Raw genomic sequence first — 18,463 nt, forward strand, 5'->3', positions numbered from 1 at the left:
TTTCCTTAGTGGTGCATGTGCCCAGAAGGTCTGTGATGCAATGCATCTTCCTTTTCAGGAAGAAAAAAAAAAGGAAAGGTATTCCAATCCTACTCCTAATTCACTTTGCTGGAGTATTTCAATAACGCTCATTGCTATAGCAAGCTGCACATCAAACAAACAAATTAGATTCAAGTCCTGTTTAAATCACATATGTGGAACACATATGGACTGGACTGGACTGGACACACATGGACTGGAGAGTGGAATTATGTCTGCTAACCACCCACCCCAATCCATACATTCATCTGAAGTTATGAACAAGGCCTGCCCCACTGCCCATGCTTTGATATCTCCAACACGGAGGATTTCCATTGCACTTTGTGTCAGTGGCACAAGATAATGGCAAACCTGCTGTCACCTTATTTTACTGTGAACTTGTCTGAATGATGATAAGCTGTGTATGAGAGGTTTCAGAGTCTGACTACTCTGTTAAAAGCATGTGTGCATTCAAGTTTTATTTCCTTTGGTTGCCAAATTGTCATTTCATTTGCTTTTTTAAAAATTATTTTTTGCTTTTACACAAAATTCCCAAACTCCTGGGGCAGCAGTCGTGTCCTTACCCCCCCCCCGTCTCCTTTGGAATTGAAATAAGGAGTTTTAAGTGGCAGTGGAGGGATTTGGGGAGGGGGTGGCTTCTGTGCAGGAATCTAGCAATAATTGTGGGCATATTTGCAGAATTTTGGAGCATGTTCATTGGGATTGCAACCCACCTCTCTATTTTCAAGCAATCACAGAGGATGTGTCTAAGTTTTTAAAGTCATACCACAAAGCATACTTAAGCTATTTATAACAATTTTTCTGACATGCTTAGGGCCAGTCCAGACAAACAAGTTTCCCCCCCCCCCATCCAAATGCTAAAGCACCTTTGTCGGATGGGGAGGGACAGAGAGTTCTATCTCTCTCCTCACTCCAGTCTTATACCTGTAGTCCCAACCTTGCTATATGGTTACCCTGGATGAGGCAAACATCATGCTTAAAACCAAACCAGACCCTGCCTGGGTTCTCCTGAGTAAACAGGGCAAGTCAGAAGAAAAGTGCTGAATAGGGAGAAGGTGCCTCCCATCCTGTCCTTTCCCCCAGACTGTCTCCTTGGAGTCCTTGCCAGTGTGTAAGTTCAGAACACAACCCGAGGGCCCAATCCTAGCCAACTTTCCAGCACTGATGCAGCTGTGCCAGTGGGGCGTGTGCTGCCTCCTGTGGTGGGAGGAGCAGTCACAGAGGCCTCCTCAGAGTTAGGGAACATTTGTTCCTTTATCTTGGGGCTGTACTGTGGCTGCTTCAGCACTGGAAAGTTGGATAGGATTGGGCCCTGAACGTAGTTGTTTGGGGGACAATATGGCTATTCAAGATGGCACCTGCTAGGAGGCAGCTGCACAGTTCAGCTCCTGCCATTAGAGAAGGGACAAAAACCAATAACTGAAAAGAATCATACTTAAATAAGTAAATGAACATGAAAAATGATGGTGCGTCCTCCTAAATCAGAACCCTCCAAGTGGGTCCCTGCAACAAACTGGAAAATTTGAATAGCTGTCAAAGAATGGAAACAGTAAACACACACACACACACCAACAACAAGCGTTTTTTTAACATGGACACCTTTACAGTTCTTGTAACGTGGGGGGAGGGTTTGAAGATGGAATAGGAGGTAAGATTCAAGTGTAAATAATGCTCTGAAATGTTGTGTTTCTCTTGCCATACATTGCATTCTCAGTGCATGGGAGTAGCTGTTATAATTTCGGTTGCAAACGGCAAATGATCTACATTTGTGGTGATCAAAGAGTTCTGTGTGTACAGAGTTGTGTGTGTTATGAAAATATGTGTTGGATCCAGCAAAGCAATGAATGGAACTCCCCTCCTGTGCTCCTCTTCTTCCACTGCAGCCTCAGCCCCTCCCCCAAATCCCTTAAGGGATAAGGGGAAACTCTGGATTGGAGTGGGGAATGTGGGCCGCAATGGGAGGGGGACATTGGCAGAAGTCAAAGAGGTAATCGCACAAGCAGAAAAACCTTTTCACTGGTACCTTTCTATTTAATATATGGGTACATGCACATACTGTGTCAACATACTTTACATCAAGAAAAACAAAATGCATTTATGTCACAACTTCAGATTTTGTTAAAGCTACTTTTAATATATTGTAATTACAAAAGGAAATTAAATGAGCCCAGGCAGAGAAGTTTGACAGCAGATGTCCACATCAAAGCTTTACAAATTCAGGGCATTCCTGTAGGGCATCCCATAGTTCAGGGCACAGTGAGTAGCTAAAAATAATCTAAAATACATCTGAAAATTACTTGCAAGTGATTGTGGAAGATAATTTGTGGTTCTCCCAGAATACATAGCAAATGGTGCCTTTCATCTGCGTCTTCTACTGTTATGCATTAAATATCTCATGCTGCAAAATGGTAACTCTGTATTTGTTAATTGAGATGATTAGATGCATGGATGTTTTCTCCATGAAATGTTTGCAATGTTAGTAAGTGTTGTTACTGCAAATAGTTGTTTGTGGTGGCATTCATAGGCTAAATTTATAAGTACATAGAGGAGTGCAGTATGATGTTTCTTAACATGTAGAGCTTTTAACATGTAGTGCCTGGAGCAGAAGTGTTGGGGGGGGGGAACCAGGCATACTTCTGAGGTGCTGTGCATAAGGCCACCGCTTTTATTTCGAGGATCCAGAAATCCAGCCAGTTTGGCAAAGGCAGAAACTTAGTATGATGAGAACCTAGAAGACAGTTTCAAGTGGGGTGCCCCAGGGCTCTATCTTGAGCCCGGTTCTCTTTAACATCTTCATCAATGACTTGGATGAAGGGATCCAGGAGGGCCTCATCCAATTTGTGGATGACACCAAGCTGGGAGTGGTAGCAAACACAAGAATACAGCAGAAGCCTTCAGGAAGACCTAGATAAAATGGAACACTGGACTGAAATGAATAAGATGCATTTGAACAGCGACAAATGCAAGGTTCTGCACTTAGGCAAAAATAACCAAAGACACAGGTATAAAATGGGAGATACCTGGCTTGGCAGCACAACATGTAGGACGGATCTTGGACTTGCAGTGGATCACAAGATGAACATGTCAGCATTGTAATGCAGCTGCAAAGAAGGCGGATACAATTTTAGCCAGCTTTAGTAAACCATAGCTTCCAAGTTATCCAGCACTGCGAAGGAGAAGGCTGGAGGTCTCCTCAAGGTAAGGGAACATTTATTCCCCTGTCCTGGGTAAATTCCCAGCCTGTACAATGGGGCAACTTGGATCTGTGCCAGCAAAATCACTACTGCAAGACTGAGCAACCTTATGCCAGGCTTTTAAACCCAGGAGGGGAATAGGACTTGGCATTCTCCAGCACTGCCAAATCCCACTCTGCTCCCGGGCCCAATCTACCCCATCACCGCCTTCTCCCACCCATTACACCCCTCCCCACTCTCCCCCAGCTCCTGCACCACATGGTGGGACCTTACCTGTTCAGTTGGATGCTCCTTCAGGATCCAGGGCTGGTGGATTGGTGCTGCTTACTCCCAGGGAGTCACCAAGCACTTTTACAGTGCTTTTGCTGTACCCTAGACCGATACAGGGGTCACAGCACAGGTGCTTGTCAGGACTAGGATTGTGCTATAAGTCTGTGCCAAATGTACAGTGCCATACTAAGAAGAATGTGACAGTAATAGTTAATTGTACCATTGAAGGCTGAGGCATATGGAAAGATGTTTTCCACGTCACCCCATAATGTCTCACTATGGTCATGGAAACATTAGCTAGGAGGGTAGGGAGTCGTTGACAACCTTCAGTCCCGAAAGACTATGGTATCACGCTCTGAAAGGTGGTTCTGGAACAGAGTCTAGTGTGGCTGAAAAGGCCGATTTGGGAGTGACAATCCCTTCCACACTGGGAGCAAGTGCAGTCTGTCCCTGGTCTGTCTCCCTGACTATGGGCCTTCCTTCTTTGCCTCTTTGCCTCGGTCTGTTGGCCAAGTGTCTCTTCAAATTGGGAAAGGCCATGCTGCACAGCCTGCCTCCAAGCGGGCCGCTCAGAGGCCAGGGTTTCCCACTTGTTGAGGTCCACTCCTAAGGCTTTCAGATCCCTCTTGCAGATGTCCTTGTATCGCAGCTGTGGTCTACCTGTAGGGCGCTTTCCTTGCACGAGTTCTCCATAGAGGGTAGGGAGTAGAACCTGTAATAAAAGACTTTGCTTTTGCTACTTGGCTGCTTGGGTTAGTAGGAAGCTTCCAGAGCTGGATGAAACATTTTGTGGAACTGTACAGCTTCTTTTCCCCCAAAACGTGCCCCCGGGTCCCTTGAGCTCCCTTCTGGCAACAATTGCTGAACTTCCTGTGACTACGAGAATTGCTGTTATTGACTTAAAATAGACTCAGAGTGTGATCTTAACTGGTCATCGACTCTGCTGTAAACATGCCCTAATCTGTGATGACTCCGGAGTGGGGGAGGCAGGCATAAGAATGTGCGTTGGCCTCCCTGTGCCAGATCCAGGCCAGCAATCTGTGAATTAGTGCTGGCCTAGGGAGGCTGGTGCAGGGGGTTGGGGAGGGTGGCATGGGTTTTCAGGGTGAGAGAGGCCGGGCAGAGGGTAGGCAACATTATACTGGGCTGATCAGATCTGCGCCGATGAATTCACTGGTGCAGATCCAAGTAGCCCCATTGGCATGGCTACCAAGTGACATGGGGATAGGGGTATCCTTTCACTCTGAATTGTGTGGCAGCCACCTCCTAGACCAGGGGTGTCCAAACATTTTGGCAGGAGGGTCACATCATCTCTCTGACACTGTGTCAGAGAGACCGAACTTATATGAATGAATGAATTTTACTGAGCTTTTTTGTAATACACATGAGATCCAGAAAAGGGGGGTTGTTAAAATATGTCCTGACACACATAACACACCTCTTCCTAGGGAAAAGTACAGAACAAACTTAAGAGAAGTCAGAGTGCCCCCCCCCCAATGCAGGAGCATGTTTTTACTCTCACTTCCCCCCCCCCCCAATCCTGGCAACAAGCAGCAGCAAAGGAACACAATCAGTCAGGGAGCTGGTGGGCACCTGCCCCCTTGGGAGAGGAGTTTGTTTCTCCTCATTCACACAGAGAAGGGAGCTGCCTGTCTCCCTCTCTCAGTCCCTCCCCCAGCCTGCACCCAGCACCAAACAAACTTAGAAGCAGGCAGAGAGCTATGTGTATTTCCCCATTCACAAACGGACCCCCCACCTTCCTCCCTCTCTGCCGGCAACCCCAACAAGCAAAAGCAGTAGGTTTCCTCTCCATTCAAATACCCCATGAGTTCTTCCCTGCAGCACTCACAGCCCAATGGGATCCACACTTTCCTGGGAGTAAGCCCCACTGACTCTATGGAACATACTGCCGAGTAGACATGCTCTCCAGCTTCATTCAAACATCCCCTGGGACTCCCCTGGGACTTCTCCCCTGCAGTGCCAGCCCCTCCCCCCCAAGCACACTCACAGTCCAATCAGATCCACACTTTCCTGGGAGTAAACCCCACTGAGTCAGATGGGATTTACTGCTGAGTAGACATGCTCTCCAGTGGCATTCAAACATCCTGTGATTTCTCCCTTGCAGCGCTGGCCCCCCAGCACATGCAAGCAGCACACTCACAGTTTCCCCTCCCTCCTCAGTGCCTGCCCCCCCCAAGCCACACTCAAGCAGGACAAACAGACCCAGGACTTCTCACCACCATCCACGCCTGCACTCAGCTGCAGCCTCCCCAATCTAATGGGAGGGTTGCGGATGGGCGGGGCTCCTTCTCTCCTGTGAGTGCTTAGCCTTTTCCTCGCTGTGAAGGCGGGTCTCCAGCCGGCCGAGTACACATTGGAGATGGGGGGCTCCCTGGGGGGGCTGGATTGGGGCCCTCTGTGGGCCACAAGTGGCCCGGGGGCTGGGGTTTGGGCAGCCCTGTTCTAGACTGAGCTGGCTACAGCGCAGGCCAGTTGGCCTTACTGTTCCTTCATAGAGTAGGATTGGATTGTCCATCCTCTCTGCACACGTCCATAATCTCATTGTCTTCACCCTATTGCCTAAGATTGTTTTAATGTAGAGATTCTGGGGATTGAATTTGTGATGCCCTGCATGTATTCAATAATATTCATTCAAAAATATGTAGCAGCATCATTATAAATTACAGATTTCATAATGGAAACAGATGTTTTAATTAAAATGCCATCAAAATTCACTTATTATAGATTCATTTAATCTAAATATTGTTTTATTATTGATACTGGTCCATCATATATTCCTCAAAAAAATATTTAGCAGCACCTTTTAGTGCTTGATGATGTCACTTCCAGTCATGACATCAATTCCAGTGGGTCCTGACAGATTCTCATTCTAAAAAGGTGGGTCCCAGTGCTAAATATGTGAGAACCACTGGGTACAGAGCATAAAATACAGTGTATAAAAAGTGCACCTGTGACAAATGCGTCTTGCATGCTGTTTGTGTCGTTTCTATCCAGAAGGGCCTTGCCCATGTGAGAATGATGCAACTGGTCCCAATGCCCACCAGGAAAAGATGTCCTGGAAACCTTGGAACAGCCTGCTATCTTCCCTATCCCCAAAATGAAGCACTTTGCTTTTGGAAAAGGGTTATTGGGAGGCGGTGATGGGGGTGCTTTACACTAACACCTTTGTGAGTGGTCAGTTGGATTGATCACAAAAGCCCTAGCCCTTGCAAGCTGGCCAGCTACTGCAAGGTAGACAATGGATCCCGTCCCAATTACCGTCTCCTCCACAACCTGGAAGAAGTTTGCTCAGCAGCGTGTACAGACTGCATCACCTGCACTGATCCTGCTGTTTTGCCTTGTGTGTCACTTGGGAGATGTATGGATTCTGAGACAAAGAAGTGTTGGACGAACACATTTACTTCCTCTCTGTGCAGATGAGCTGTTAACATAATGTAATTATGAATGTATTCTCAATTGTTAACATAATCTACATTCTCAGAGATGCTTTATAGGAACAGATTTTTGTTCAGTCGTTCTTGAATGTGAAAAATCAAAACAAGAAAATATATTCCTATTACAGCTCTACTTACAATTGGAAAAGCAAAAAAAGAGTATTTGTTTTGGAAAGTTCATATCAAGCAGTATTTCAAGCCAGTGAACTCTCAAATAGCTCTTTTCCCTTAAGATTCCCTTTCTCCCTGCCAGGGGGCAAGTGTTCCCGGTGGTATTTTGCAGTAATTGCAGCATATGCACAACCGTACACAGCAGCTGCCAACATCATGAGACATACAATCCCGCAGACCACTCCAGTTATTACTACGGTGGCAATTGCATGACGCAAACTAACAGGCCGTGGCTTTGGTTTTGGTTCGCAGTGCGAGCGGCCGCTGTCTCCATGTTCATTGTGATGGACGTGCTTCAGAGAACTTCTATTCTCCAGATTGTAGTGCTGGGTAGTTGTCTGGTGAACTTGAGAAGATGTAGGAGGACAAATCCCGTACATCTCGTATGGAATTCTGAGGAGGTCTTTTCCTTTCCGATTCTCAGGTGTTGAGCAGATTACAGCATCACTAATTCCTCCTGAAAAAAGAAGAGCCCTTAAGCTCTTGGTATTTCAGAGGAATCCAAACCTACCAACTAACCAAAAGCAATGCAGAAGCTAAGTTATAACAATTGAAAAACTCAAATGAGTGTAAATTTGTAGTTAGCAATTTCCTAGGTGTAAATTTAACATTGCTATACTCCAAACGCTGTTTGAAAATAGCCTGGCCATGAAAAGTTAGAAATAAAGTTGTATATGAGGAAAATACCAACAATCCATCGCTGCCACCAATCCTACTATTACTATTTATCCAACTTCAGAGTAAACCAATAACTGAAATCAAAAGGTAGTACATATCCATTGGGGTTTTTGAGCCTCCCTGTTAATATCATAGTCTCTCCTGAAAACTAGCTCCCCAATGTTAGGGGCCCATGTTCAAGAGCCACGGGGTCCATTCATAACAGGAAAATAGACAAGTTCCAGTGTGCCTACATGCAGGCACACTTGCGGTATGTATACAGGGCTCTTTGGGCGGCCAGCAGTCTCTCATTGCGTTTCACAGAACTTGTATATGAAATTACTGCATGGTCAGAGCCTACAGCTGCAATCCTAACCACGCTTTCCTGAGAGTAAGCCCCATTGAACAAAATAAGACTTACTTCTGAGTAGACCTGGTTAGGATTGTGCCCTACGTGTACAACCTACTTTCTATGCAATTCAAGTTTTAAAAGTAGCTACCAGGCAGGAACAGTGTTTAGGAAACCAGGGTTAAAATGGTGCTGAACAGAGCAAAAAGAAGATTAGGAGATTACATTTCAATGTGAGAACGGTCAGATGTTTTCCACTCAGTGTAGGAGTGTTGGCAGATCTGAATGATTGTCTGCCAGCCAACTGCAGTTTTGGTGAAAGAAGGTCCTGGCAGGGGAAAAAGAACCCCACACAGGGTTCAAGCATAGGAGGGTTTGTGAGCTGTGAGTCATAAATGAGGACAGAGGCAAGAGTGTTAGGGAAGCAGCTGAAGGAAGCTTGGCGGAAAGACAGGCTGGGAGATGGGAGTGCTTAAGGAATGGGGCCAACGAGACAGAGTGGCCAAAGAAAGGGGAACAAAGCAGGAATGGGCTGGGGAAAGAAATGTGGTTGTGGAAGGGAAACAATAACTCTACTTTATATCCACTCTTGGTTTTTAGAAGAGGAAAAAGTAACATTAATTTGAGCTCACATTTTAACCATTTCTAGGGTTCCAGTTTTTTGTCCAGTGAGTTCAGCAACCATCATGATCTGAGATGAATTATAATCTTCAATTATTTGGGGAGTGAATCCAAGTCTAAGACAATAAGGCCCTTTTACTTTTAAATAATTTTATTTTTACCCCGCCTTTCTCCCTGAAGGGACTCAAGGCGGCTTACAACAGGTTAAAACAGATTAAAACATAATTTAAAAACAGATAAAAGCATATTAACACATGCTGATGTTTTGCTGAAGATAAATATAGGAAACAGACAATGAAGTGAGCAAGAAGTTATCAGTTCAGAAGTTACAGAAACTTTGAGATTTGTAAATATCTGCCATGCTCCTGTTGTGTATGTTTTATTATTCCGGTGATGGATGCAGATAAAGCCATCGTTCTACAGATAAATTTGCTTTCCCTCTGCCTTTCTGAAAGTTCCATAACAAGAATGTTTGGCCCTAGTTGCATATTCAAACAATTGTTCCCATTTCTGAGACCCGGAATTCTGTGTACAGTATTTATATTTCAAATGGCCATGAGACCAATTTCCTGTCTATAAATCTTTCTTTCTATAGTTTTCTTTAAATGAGGGGAAAGAATAAAGGATTCTAAACTCTGTCCTGTAAGTGATTGAAATGGGGGGAGCATGTCTACCATAAATGGGATCCTATACTGTTGTACCATTTTCCATAGGCCTGTTCCGTCCAGCCATGTGCAGTGTTTTAGGGTAGATTTGTCAAATAATGGGTGTGTTTGGAGAAGCATGGATTTTTATTTTTGCATAACTCAGATGGATTAAATTCCTTTTTAAATGGCCTTTAAATTGCAAATCAATATGGGTCTGAGTTAAATGAGTTGTATGAGTTTTGATTATAACTGTTTTCCAATTGTTAATATCATAATTAGAATCTAAACATTAAGATTCTAGCCTCTATTAATGTTGAAACTTTTTACCAGTTTTGTTAAAGATTTTTATCCTGTAATCTGACTGTGACTTGCTTGTTCAGGGATAATAGGAATATAGAGTTCAGTTTTTAAACTGAAACACTAAGCGCAATTAGCTGGAAGCATGTAATTAAAAATCACCATTATCTGATATATGTTCCACCTAAGACATATTTGATTCCTGTAAAGGCATTGATTAAGAGTTCTGATTTAGCTCCAACTCCTTTTGGCTACTAATGATTTTTTTTCATTAGCAAATGTAGTTATTCCCTAACGTAATCTTTAGTTCTCTATTGAGCAACCTAAATCCAGGAAGGCATCGTGATCAAAGATGGAAATTCAGTCTGCTGTGTGTAGGTCATACAAGGACAATGCAGGAGAGGTGTAAGTACGCTTATGGAATACACAATATGTGCTTTCTCTCTGTGACATTGGTAATAACTTGAACTCCCCTTCCAGTTCCAAACAATGTTGGCTGGTGAGACAAAATTACTTCTGCTGGCCATGTGGTGGTTGATTGGGGTGCGGGATTACTACCTTTGGCCTTAAGCACTGGGAGGCAGAGACAAGGGTTGCTGCAGTTCCTGTTCTGTGAACAATTTCTGCTAGGAAGCTGCCGTGAGCACTGGTTATTGCCATCAGCAGGGGAGACTCTCCAGGCAGAAACTGTGTGCTCGCACAGTTGCATCTCCTGATTCTGGTGCCTGAATGCAAGGACGGGAACTTATCCCCCTGCCCCATTCATTGCACAGCAACTGGAATTGGTTTTGCTAGCTGAACCACCTCATCTGCCACCACAGTGATCTCTCCTTACAAGAATGGTGACATTTTGTCCCAACCAATTAGGGTCATTTTGGTGCAGAACTGTGTCAAAGGAAGTGAGCAAGTCAACTCTTCCTGACAGTTTGCGGTGTTGAGCTAAAAATGCTAGTCTAAAATGAAAGACTGACAACAAAACAGAAATTTCCATTTCTCCTTATTAGCAGCTCAGCCAAATGGCTTTCTAAACTCCCCTGGTTATTTCGGATAAAGAAATATAGCAACGGGCAACTTTTCTCTGTTATTACTGATTTAGATAAAAATATGACTGTGTGGGGACATGCAAGTTTCTAAAATGAGGCATGCAATGGAAAACATGGATAGCCTGAAAATAAATGTTCCTCTATTTCCTTAACCCTACAATTTGGGATCCCCCAACAAATTAAATGGCAGTAGGTTCAGGAGAGACAAAACAACGTACAACACATAACATATTTTCTGACATGATGGTCACCAACTGAACAGGCTTTAAAGGAGGATTAGATAAATTCATTGTGGATAAGTCTTCCTATTGCTATTAGCTATGATATCTAAATGGAAACTCCATGTTCAAGGTATCTGAATACTATCTGCCTGGGGGGAAAACAGTGGATTGTAGCATTTCAAAAGCTTCTGGCTAATTACTATTGGATACAGCATACTGAACTAGGTGAATCTTTAGTTGAACCAGTTGGGCTTTTTTTATATTCCTGTATACTTGCACAGTTGCATCTCAGTGACCCAAATTACTCAATTTTTTCTGCAACATGCACTGTTGGGAACAAAAAGACATGAGGCCTTGCGTGCTTTTGGTTTGAAGGTGAGTATGTTCTTAACTTTTACTAGTGCTGTCTTTTCTATTGTAAGATGTAAAGTAGCCCCCATGTTCCCAAACAGTGTTTTGTAATTTATTAGTCCTATATCAGGAAGTCATCCATAGTTGAAAATGACAGCTTTACAAGTTGTTAGATGCTTCTTTGAATTGAAACCACAATACAATAGGTAAGGTGAGATATATATCCTGCTGACATTAGTTTGACATACAGTACATGTGATAGAGAGAAGTTACTTACCTCTATACAAAAAGCTTTCCAGCCACAATTTAAGGCCAAAGACTTGACAATTACATTGCCAAGAGTTACCCTTGAAAAGAACAACTTTCAGATTTGGGAGTGATTCCAACAGACGTCGGTCAACTTTCTGAAGTTTATTATGTTTCAAAGACAGTAAAGTTATGTTCCCTGTGTTATTACCTAAAGTTCCAGGCAGGCTTACTATAGTGTTGGATGATAAATCCAGTTCTTTTAGGTGTGGAAGGGAACTAAAAGTCTGGTTGTCAACATATTCAATCAAGTTCTTAGTCAAGTTTAGGATCTGTAGATGTTTAAGTCCTTGAAAAGTGCTAGGTGACAAACCTGAGACAGAATTATTAGATAAATCTAGAATTTTTAGAGCCAGCGTTCCAATGAAAGCACTTTGGCTGATTTTCTGAATGCGGTTATTTGACAAAAGTAATATTTGAGTTTGAAGAGGTATGTGGGAAGGAACTTCAACAAGTCCTCGGTTCCTGCAGTCCACTGTCTTTGAAAATTGATGACACAGACACTTTGGAGGACAGCCACTCACCATATCTATGAGTAAGATGACACTTGAAACCAGAATCAATGTACCTGTACAATAGGAAAAAAGAACATAAGAAAAGTATCTGTTACATTTAGTACCCGGTGACTGCGTTTAGTTAGCATATTCAAGAAATGTAGAGTTTGAATAGTTTCCTGTTTCAGTACAGTATTGAATTGTAGCTACAATTTTTAACTCTTTAACTCTAACATATATGTATTTAAGAAGAGCTTTTTTCCATAGCTTTATCAGAAATGCAAATATCTGTTATGAAACTTACATCCTCATAAGATATTGTATAAATGAAACTAACTGGTTATAACCACACTGGCAAAACATTGGGCACTAGGAACGAAAAAACATTCAGTGGATTATTTTAAGTCGTGTCATGCTGTAGTTTCATCATTTATCAGTAATACTGTTTTGAATTAGCCTCATTATAAATAAATTGCAGGTTCTCTGGGGATTTTTAAATGCATGTTTGTTTTTTTAATTCACTATGAACTTTACTTCACACAGGTTAGTCCTTAAGAGATGCTGAACACATTGGGCATGATTAATGCAAAGCTTTTCAGTTTGTGATTAACTTTAAGGCTATGAATGGTTCCATTTTCTTCAGTAAGACTTATGCAACTTCTTACTTTTTATCAGGCCATCTACAGGATTAATCACTTATCTGGGGAATTCTTTCCTGACTTCAGGAGCTTCCTTATTCATGCCAGTGTGCCTTTCCAAGTGCAGGTGAAGTTGTACATTGAAATTAGGAGAGAGCCCATATGCCTGATAACCCATAGTGAGCTGGGTCCTTGGATCAGGAAAGTTTTGGGGTCATTTCTGGCTCAAACTTCATTAAAAACCAACCCTTCTATATACTATAACAGGTTCTATAATTACTGTATTTGAACACCTGCTCTTAAGCATTGCTTTGCAACTTTATTAATAGTACTCCAAACTATAGTACATTTATTTTTGTGGTACGTCATCCACAAGTATTTTCTAACAATGTCTGTTCTTTGAAAAAAGTGGTTGGGAACTACTGCTGCAGTTTCTTACAGTCACACAAGAAATTCAATATATAGATGCTGCTATATTTATAAGCAGTATTTATCTCATTACAGTGCTAATATCCACGCAATAAACTAATTATGTACCAGTCAGTCTCGGTTAAGGATCATACTGTACATGCATGTTTTTCATAATTGAAATCAATTAAAATGCTTTCTGTCTCCTTCTCTAAATGATCCTAGAGACTCATCAGGTAATTATTATTTCTAAGCAGAAAGGCTTTAAAAGTGCACTCCTATACAAATGTACTTGGACGGTAAGTTCTGTTGGACTTAGCAGGACTTTAGAAAACATGCACAAAATTGAACTCCACACCAACTATTTCTCTAATGGTCAGGCAGATGAAAAAATTCACTCAGTAACACCAATTTGGAAACTTTAAATGAAAATAGCAGGGAACATATATTTAAGAACATCAAAATCTAGAACAAATCATGCCACAAATCATGCCTTAAACAATGCCCTTGACTTCCTTATTATTGATAGGTTATTGTGCAAATAATTTCTTAAACTGCATTTAGAAAATAAATGGTTTTTGAATTGAGTCCACAAATGTTTTATTAGTGTTTTGACCATTATCTTCATATTAGAAAGATAAGAGGTGAATTCTGCATTAGTATTCATGTGTAGAACAATTATTGCTTTTGGGGAGAAAAGACAGTGTTTTCAGGAAGTATTGCTGCATATGGATTTGCAGAATTTAAAGCTGCAGACCTAGGCACGTGTACCTGTGTATAAGCAGTACTGAACATAGTATAACGTAGTTCTGAGGATGCACACATAAGATTGGACTGCATAGTATGGTTTCTTTTCAAGACAGAAGTCCTTCACATTAGTTCTGAATAAAAGTACATCTTACCTTTCATGGTTGTTTGCTTGTCTAGCTTGCTGAAGATTTAGTTCAAGCTTTATGGGATGCAGTAGCTCTTCCTATCAAAGTTGCTGTAGCAAGTTAGAACCACTGTTCTGTATACATCAATGCATGTATTCTGAAAGTGCAATGGTAGCCGCCATAGGCTCTCCACTAATTGCAACGTTATATGTGCTGACTGTTTTTTCCATTCGATCATGTTCCTTTTCACATTTCATTGAGTGTTGCCCTGCTACCCACAGCAGTTTTCTGTGCCTCACTTATTCATTCAACAGGCCAGCAGAGTGTCTGTCAACTTGGACTGGACAGCTGTAACACAGAAATCGTGACCTAATAGCCTAGCCTTTTCAATTATTTAATCTTCCTCAAATCCAAGGCACAAAAATGAAGCTGACTTCTAAAATCCAATGCAGTTCTTGAATTCTGTTGGATTGTTAGCCATGCTCTGTCAGTCCTTGCAAAATCAGATGACTCTGAACTTGTGTTCCCGTCATCCTCGGCTGTGATTGGAGGCAATGGGGTGTGTAATCTCAGTATGAAGAGGCCTTCATCTTGATTACATGGTTTTGACCGTGCACTTGTTTGCTGTTCTGGGGCTTATTCTTTTGATTTCTCTAGGGATTAGCTGTACTGACAGGATTTTATTGTACAGAAAAAAACCAGATTTTTTTGTGCTTTTCTTTAATGAAAGGGGGGTGCAAAGAACTAAAGAGATGCAAAATATGAGCCCTCTTTTTCAAGCAAAAAGGAACATCTTTAGCTGATAAATGAACTGACTTTTTACAGTTATGTATATATTACTTGTGACATTGAAGTGGCACCCTGACCTCATGCCTGACAAGCCTCATATTCATGTTACATATAGCACAAAACTCCAATGCAAGGCCATAGGACTCCTTTGTAGTTTCTAGAAGGATTCCTTCAGTCTTTATACAAACAAGCCAAACAAACCAGGGCTCTATGAATGAGCCCTGGTTGCTCTTACATTAGCACTGGGAAACTTTATGACTCAGAGGATCCAGCCATTGGTCTTAAATCTGTATAGTATGTAAATCTAATGCTCTTCTCCCTTTTTGGCAAGAATTTTCAAGGCAGCGGTGAAATACAGCTTCCACATTTGCTGATGAGCCAACACATAAAGTATCCAAAACACTTTGGGTATGCCTTATACAACAGTGGTTCTCAAACATTTTGCACTGGGACCCACTTTTCAGAATGACAGTCTGTCCAGGACCCACTGGAACGGATATCATTAAGCCATTTCTGCCCAGTGTTGCATATATGCAGCAAAAGTGTACACCTGTGGGCTGGGCAAAAATGGGTTAACCTGAAAGTGATGTCATGGCTGGAAGTGACATCATCAAGCAGGAAGTCCTTTCCTGAGAGTGCAGCAAGCACTGAAATTGCACCAATTCCCTTAGATAGGCAGGCTAAAAATAATTAAATAAATTAAAATAATTATAAATATTAAAGTAAAACAAATAATTAAATAAGGGGAGATGACATGGGAAAGCCAATCCTGTTCCACCAAGTGAATTTTCTCTGTAGCCTGCCTACAAGAACCTCAAACCCCCCCCCCCCAAATTAGTAAGCTTTTCAGCCATACCCAGTGCCCAGCTCAATTTACATTCTTATATTTCAACCAGTTCAGTGTGATTTGGGACAAAATCAGTTTTAAATCCAATATGTTGGGTTTTTTTTGAGTTAGATTGAGATTCAAAGCTTCCCTCTTAACACCATTAAAACCCCAGACTGTTGAGGAGATGAAATGAGTCTCCATAGGGTGAGGGGGCAAAGGAGTCTGGAAAAGGCCCTTTCCAATAAAGCAGTGGTTCCCAAACCACTGGAATCCACTTTTTAAAATGGGAAACTATTAGGACCCACCTAGCTTTAAAAGACTAAAAAAGAACAAAGTTTCACCTTATCGGCTGAAGCCTGTTTTTATCCTTTTTATGCTGATGGGGTTGCCTTCTGGAGCATTTGTTGAGCATCACATTCATCAAATCAGGACCATTCTGATTTCCTTGCATTCCACTTCACCTGACCTTCATGAGCAAAGGGACATTTGCTTACTCACAAAGATAAGTGACTGTATAACTTAGTTACGCTTTCCATATGGCTCAATACATTTGTAAGTATGTAGGGAGGGACTTCTTTTTCGGGTATTTTGGGAGGCTGTGCTTATTGGATCGGGACCATTCTGATGGCATTGGATTCCTCTTGCCCTGTTCTTTGCAATGGACCAAGACATGGTCATTACTCATGAGAAAACACACAGTGGGGCTCAGTTTCATTTTCCATAGGGCTCCATGCATTTTCTGTCTCTGTTATCAGCTTGTCAGTTTCAGCTTCATGACTTACCAACAACCAGGTCACGACCCACCAAGTGAGTCATGAACCACAGTTTGAGGAACCCTGCCTTGTATAGATAAAGCAAAGTGTAAAGCCTAATTACAAAGGGCAACATTTAAAAAGGTGTTGAAATGAAACCGTAGAACAATAAAACAAAACCAAAGTATTATTTAAGTAAGAACTGATAGAAACATTTGTTCCCAAAGCTGTGCATGCATACATCAGAAGGCTAAGAATCGTCTGGCTACTATTTCATTGTGATTCTCCTGTTTCGGAATGCTGTGTCTGATATTTTACTCTTAAGCGCTTTGCTGTGTTGTGCCAGCTCAGAAGAACCAAAGCAAAACATGGGCTGAGACACTGAATCAAGACAATATAATTTCACATCTAGTGCTTGTTCAACTGCTGCAGCATCTGCTAGACTTTAGCTCATAATGTTCTTGATGAGTGATAGGGCATGAAAGTTGAAAGGTAAAAGTCTAATGTCATGCAAAAGAATCTTTTGAATGCAGATTGTGTGGCGCCACAGTAGTGCTTCAAAGCTCCAGCTTCCCTGTCGTAATGTAACCTTATTTGTTTTTCTCTTCACATTAGGCTGAAGTGCATGTTAGAGGGATCCATCCTCAAATATGAAATCTTTAGCAGAATGTAGAATGTTAAAGGAGAGGTGTGAGTTGCACTGTGGAGATGTAGCTTTCATTTCCAGGAAAACTGAGGAGGGGGAAAACTTTTCAAGAGTTTCAATGGCCGTCACTCGTGGATTTTCAGAAAATCATTGCTCTCACTGGAGAGCTCACCCTCCCTAGTCCAATGGTGAATTAGTGGCATAACACCACACCAGTTGACTGCCAAAGTCTCATCAGAAGGAATGTTGCAAAGGCTGCACCATTTCCAAGGGTCCCAGCTGTACCAGCGTGAGATCCAGATGTCTCACGTGAAGAAGACTGAATCGCAGGGATTTATTTAGGCATTGGGAGAGAAAGTGCCAGAGAAGAGACATTCTGATCAGTAGTCTTGCTGGTGAACAACAATGGGAGGGGGAATGCTATCCTTCTGGGTCTCTTTGAGGCACTGTGGAAAGGGAAACCAAATTTTGGCAGCAGTGTGGTTAATATAATGTAACTTGCAAGCTGGCAGATGGTGAACTTGTAATGTGGCTGTGCTACCCGTCTTTTCAGCTCATATTTTCAGCATTCTGATTTGAGCCTGTGTTGTCCTGTGTATTGTTAATTAGTAGCTGTTGTAACTAGAAAAGCAGGAAGTGTTGCCTCATTGTCATAATTTCTGCAAATGAGACCCCCTCCCTCAACACAGCCAATCCCTCTTTTTCACACAGCCCCCACGCCAGCTCCTGCTCATGATTCTTTACCTTATTGTAGGATATAGAAGAGTAATATAGAAATTATTGCTTCCTGCTGTGACTTTTATGGTTTTTCTCAGCTCAGTATTCTCTGTGGACTTCAGTAAAAATTTTCCTTTGGCTCACGTATCAGATGAGCTGATGCATTATTTTTATAACCATTGTCTTTAAAAGGAGGCTTGCTGGCCAGGTGCTCTTCGCAAGCTCTAGCAGCATTCTACGTGATGGAACGGAAGCTTTAAAAAATGCCTCTCAACTGCCTCTCTTCGTTTGGGTGATCCTTTGCAGCTACAATTGTGTTATTTTTAGCACTCAACAAATTGAAAAGATGTTCACAGGGCAAGGTCACTCAAAAGTTAAGCACTGTGTGAGGTTTGTTTCCAACAATAACACAAGCCTTGTTTTATGCTCTGTGTTGTGGTAGAAGAAATTATTACCCTTTGGGTTTTTCTTTTCTTTTTTAGTCAAGCACTCATACTTGGTCCAACTTTGGCAACATATGATTAGAACTGTCAGGTTAGCTTTCATGGATATGTGGCTATTTCCGCCCTCCTATTGAGGGTGTTGGCAATAAATATTTGTAAACAGATTGTGCCCTATCCTGTAATTTCCCCCCTTCTCCCTCCTGCCCAAATTGTTAATAATAAAAATAATCTCTGATGTGATAAAAGTATAA

General features: G+C 42.0%; 2 protein-coding genes across 2 annotated transcripts in view; one reads left to right on the top strand and one right to left on the bottom strand.

Annotated features, from left to right (window-relative positions):
• Positions 1-18,463, top strand: part of CACNA2D3 (calcium voltage-gated channel auxiliary subunit alpha2delta 3) — a 467,867-nt gene that overhangs the window by 361,601 nt on the left and 87,803 nt on the right. The gene's annotated exons all lie outside the window — the stretch shown is intronic.
• LRTM1 (leucine rich repeats and transmembrane domains 1) lies at positions 7,133-12,174 on the bottom strand. Its single transcript, XM_066613500.1, has 3 exons — positions 11,902-12,174; positions 11,593-11,829; positions 7,133-7,586 (listed from the first exon to the last, which is right to left on the bottom strand). The coding sequence occupies exons 1-3, from the start codon at positions 12,146-12,148 to the stop codon at positions 7,153-7,155; spliced, it is 918 nt and encodes a 305-aa protein (XP_066469597.1). The 5' UTR covers positions 12,149-12,174; the 3' UTR covers positions 7,133-7,152.

The sequence above is a fragment of the Tiliqua scincoides genome, chromosome 2, assembly GCF_035046505.1.
Source record: "Tiliqua scincoides isolate rTilSci1 chromosome 2, rTilSci1.hap2, whole genome shotgun sequence".
Lineage (NCBI taxonomy): Eukaryota > Metazoa > Chordata > Lepidosauria > Squamata > Scincidae > Tiliqua > Tiliqua scincoides.

Excerpts from the sequence above, each read along its gene's own strand:
- LRTM1 (XM_066613500.1), bottom strand. The coding sequence starts at position 12,148 with ATGGTGAGTGGCTGTCCTCCAAAGTGTCTGTGTCATCAATTTTCAAAG. Across the intron at positions 11,830-11,901 it reads CACTTTTCAAGGACTTAAAC|ACCTAAAAGAACTGGATTTA; the intron begins ATCTACAGATCC and ends GTTCCCTTCCAC. Across the intron at positions 7,587-11,592 it reads GGAAAGCTTTTTGTATAGAG|GAGGAATTAGTGATGCTGTA; the intron begins GTAAGTAACTTC and ends TTCTTTTTTCAG.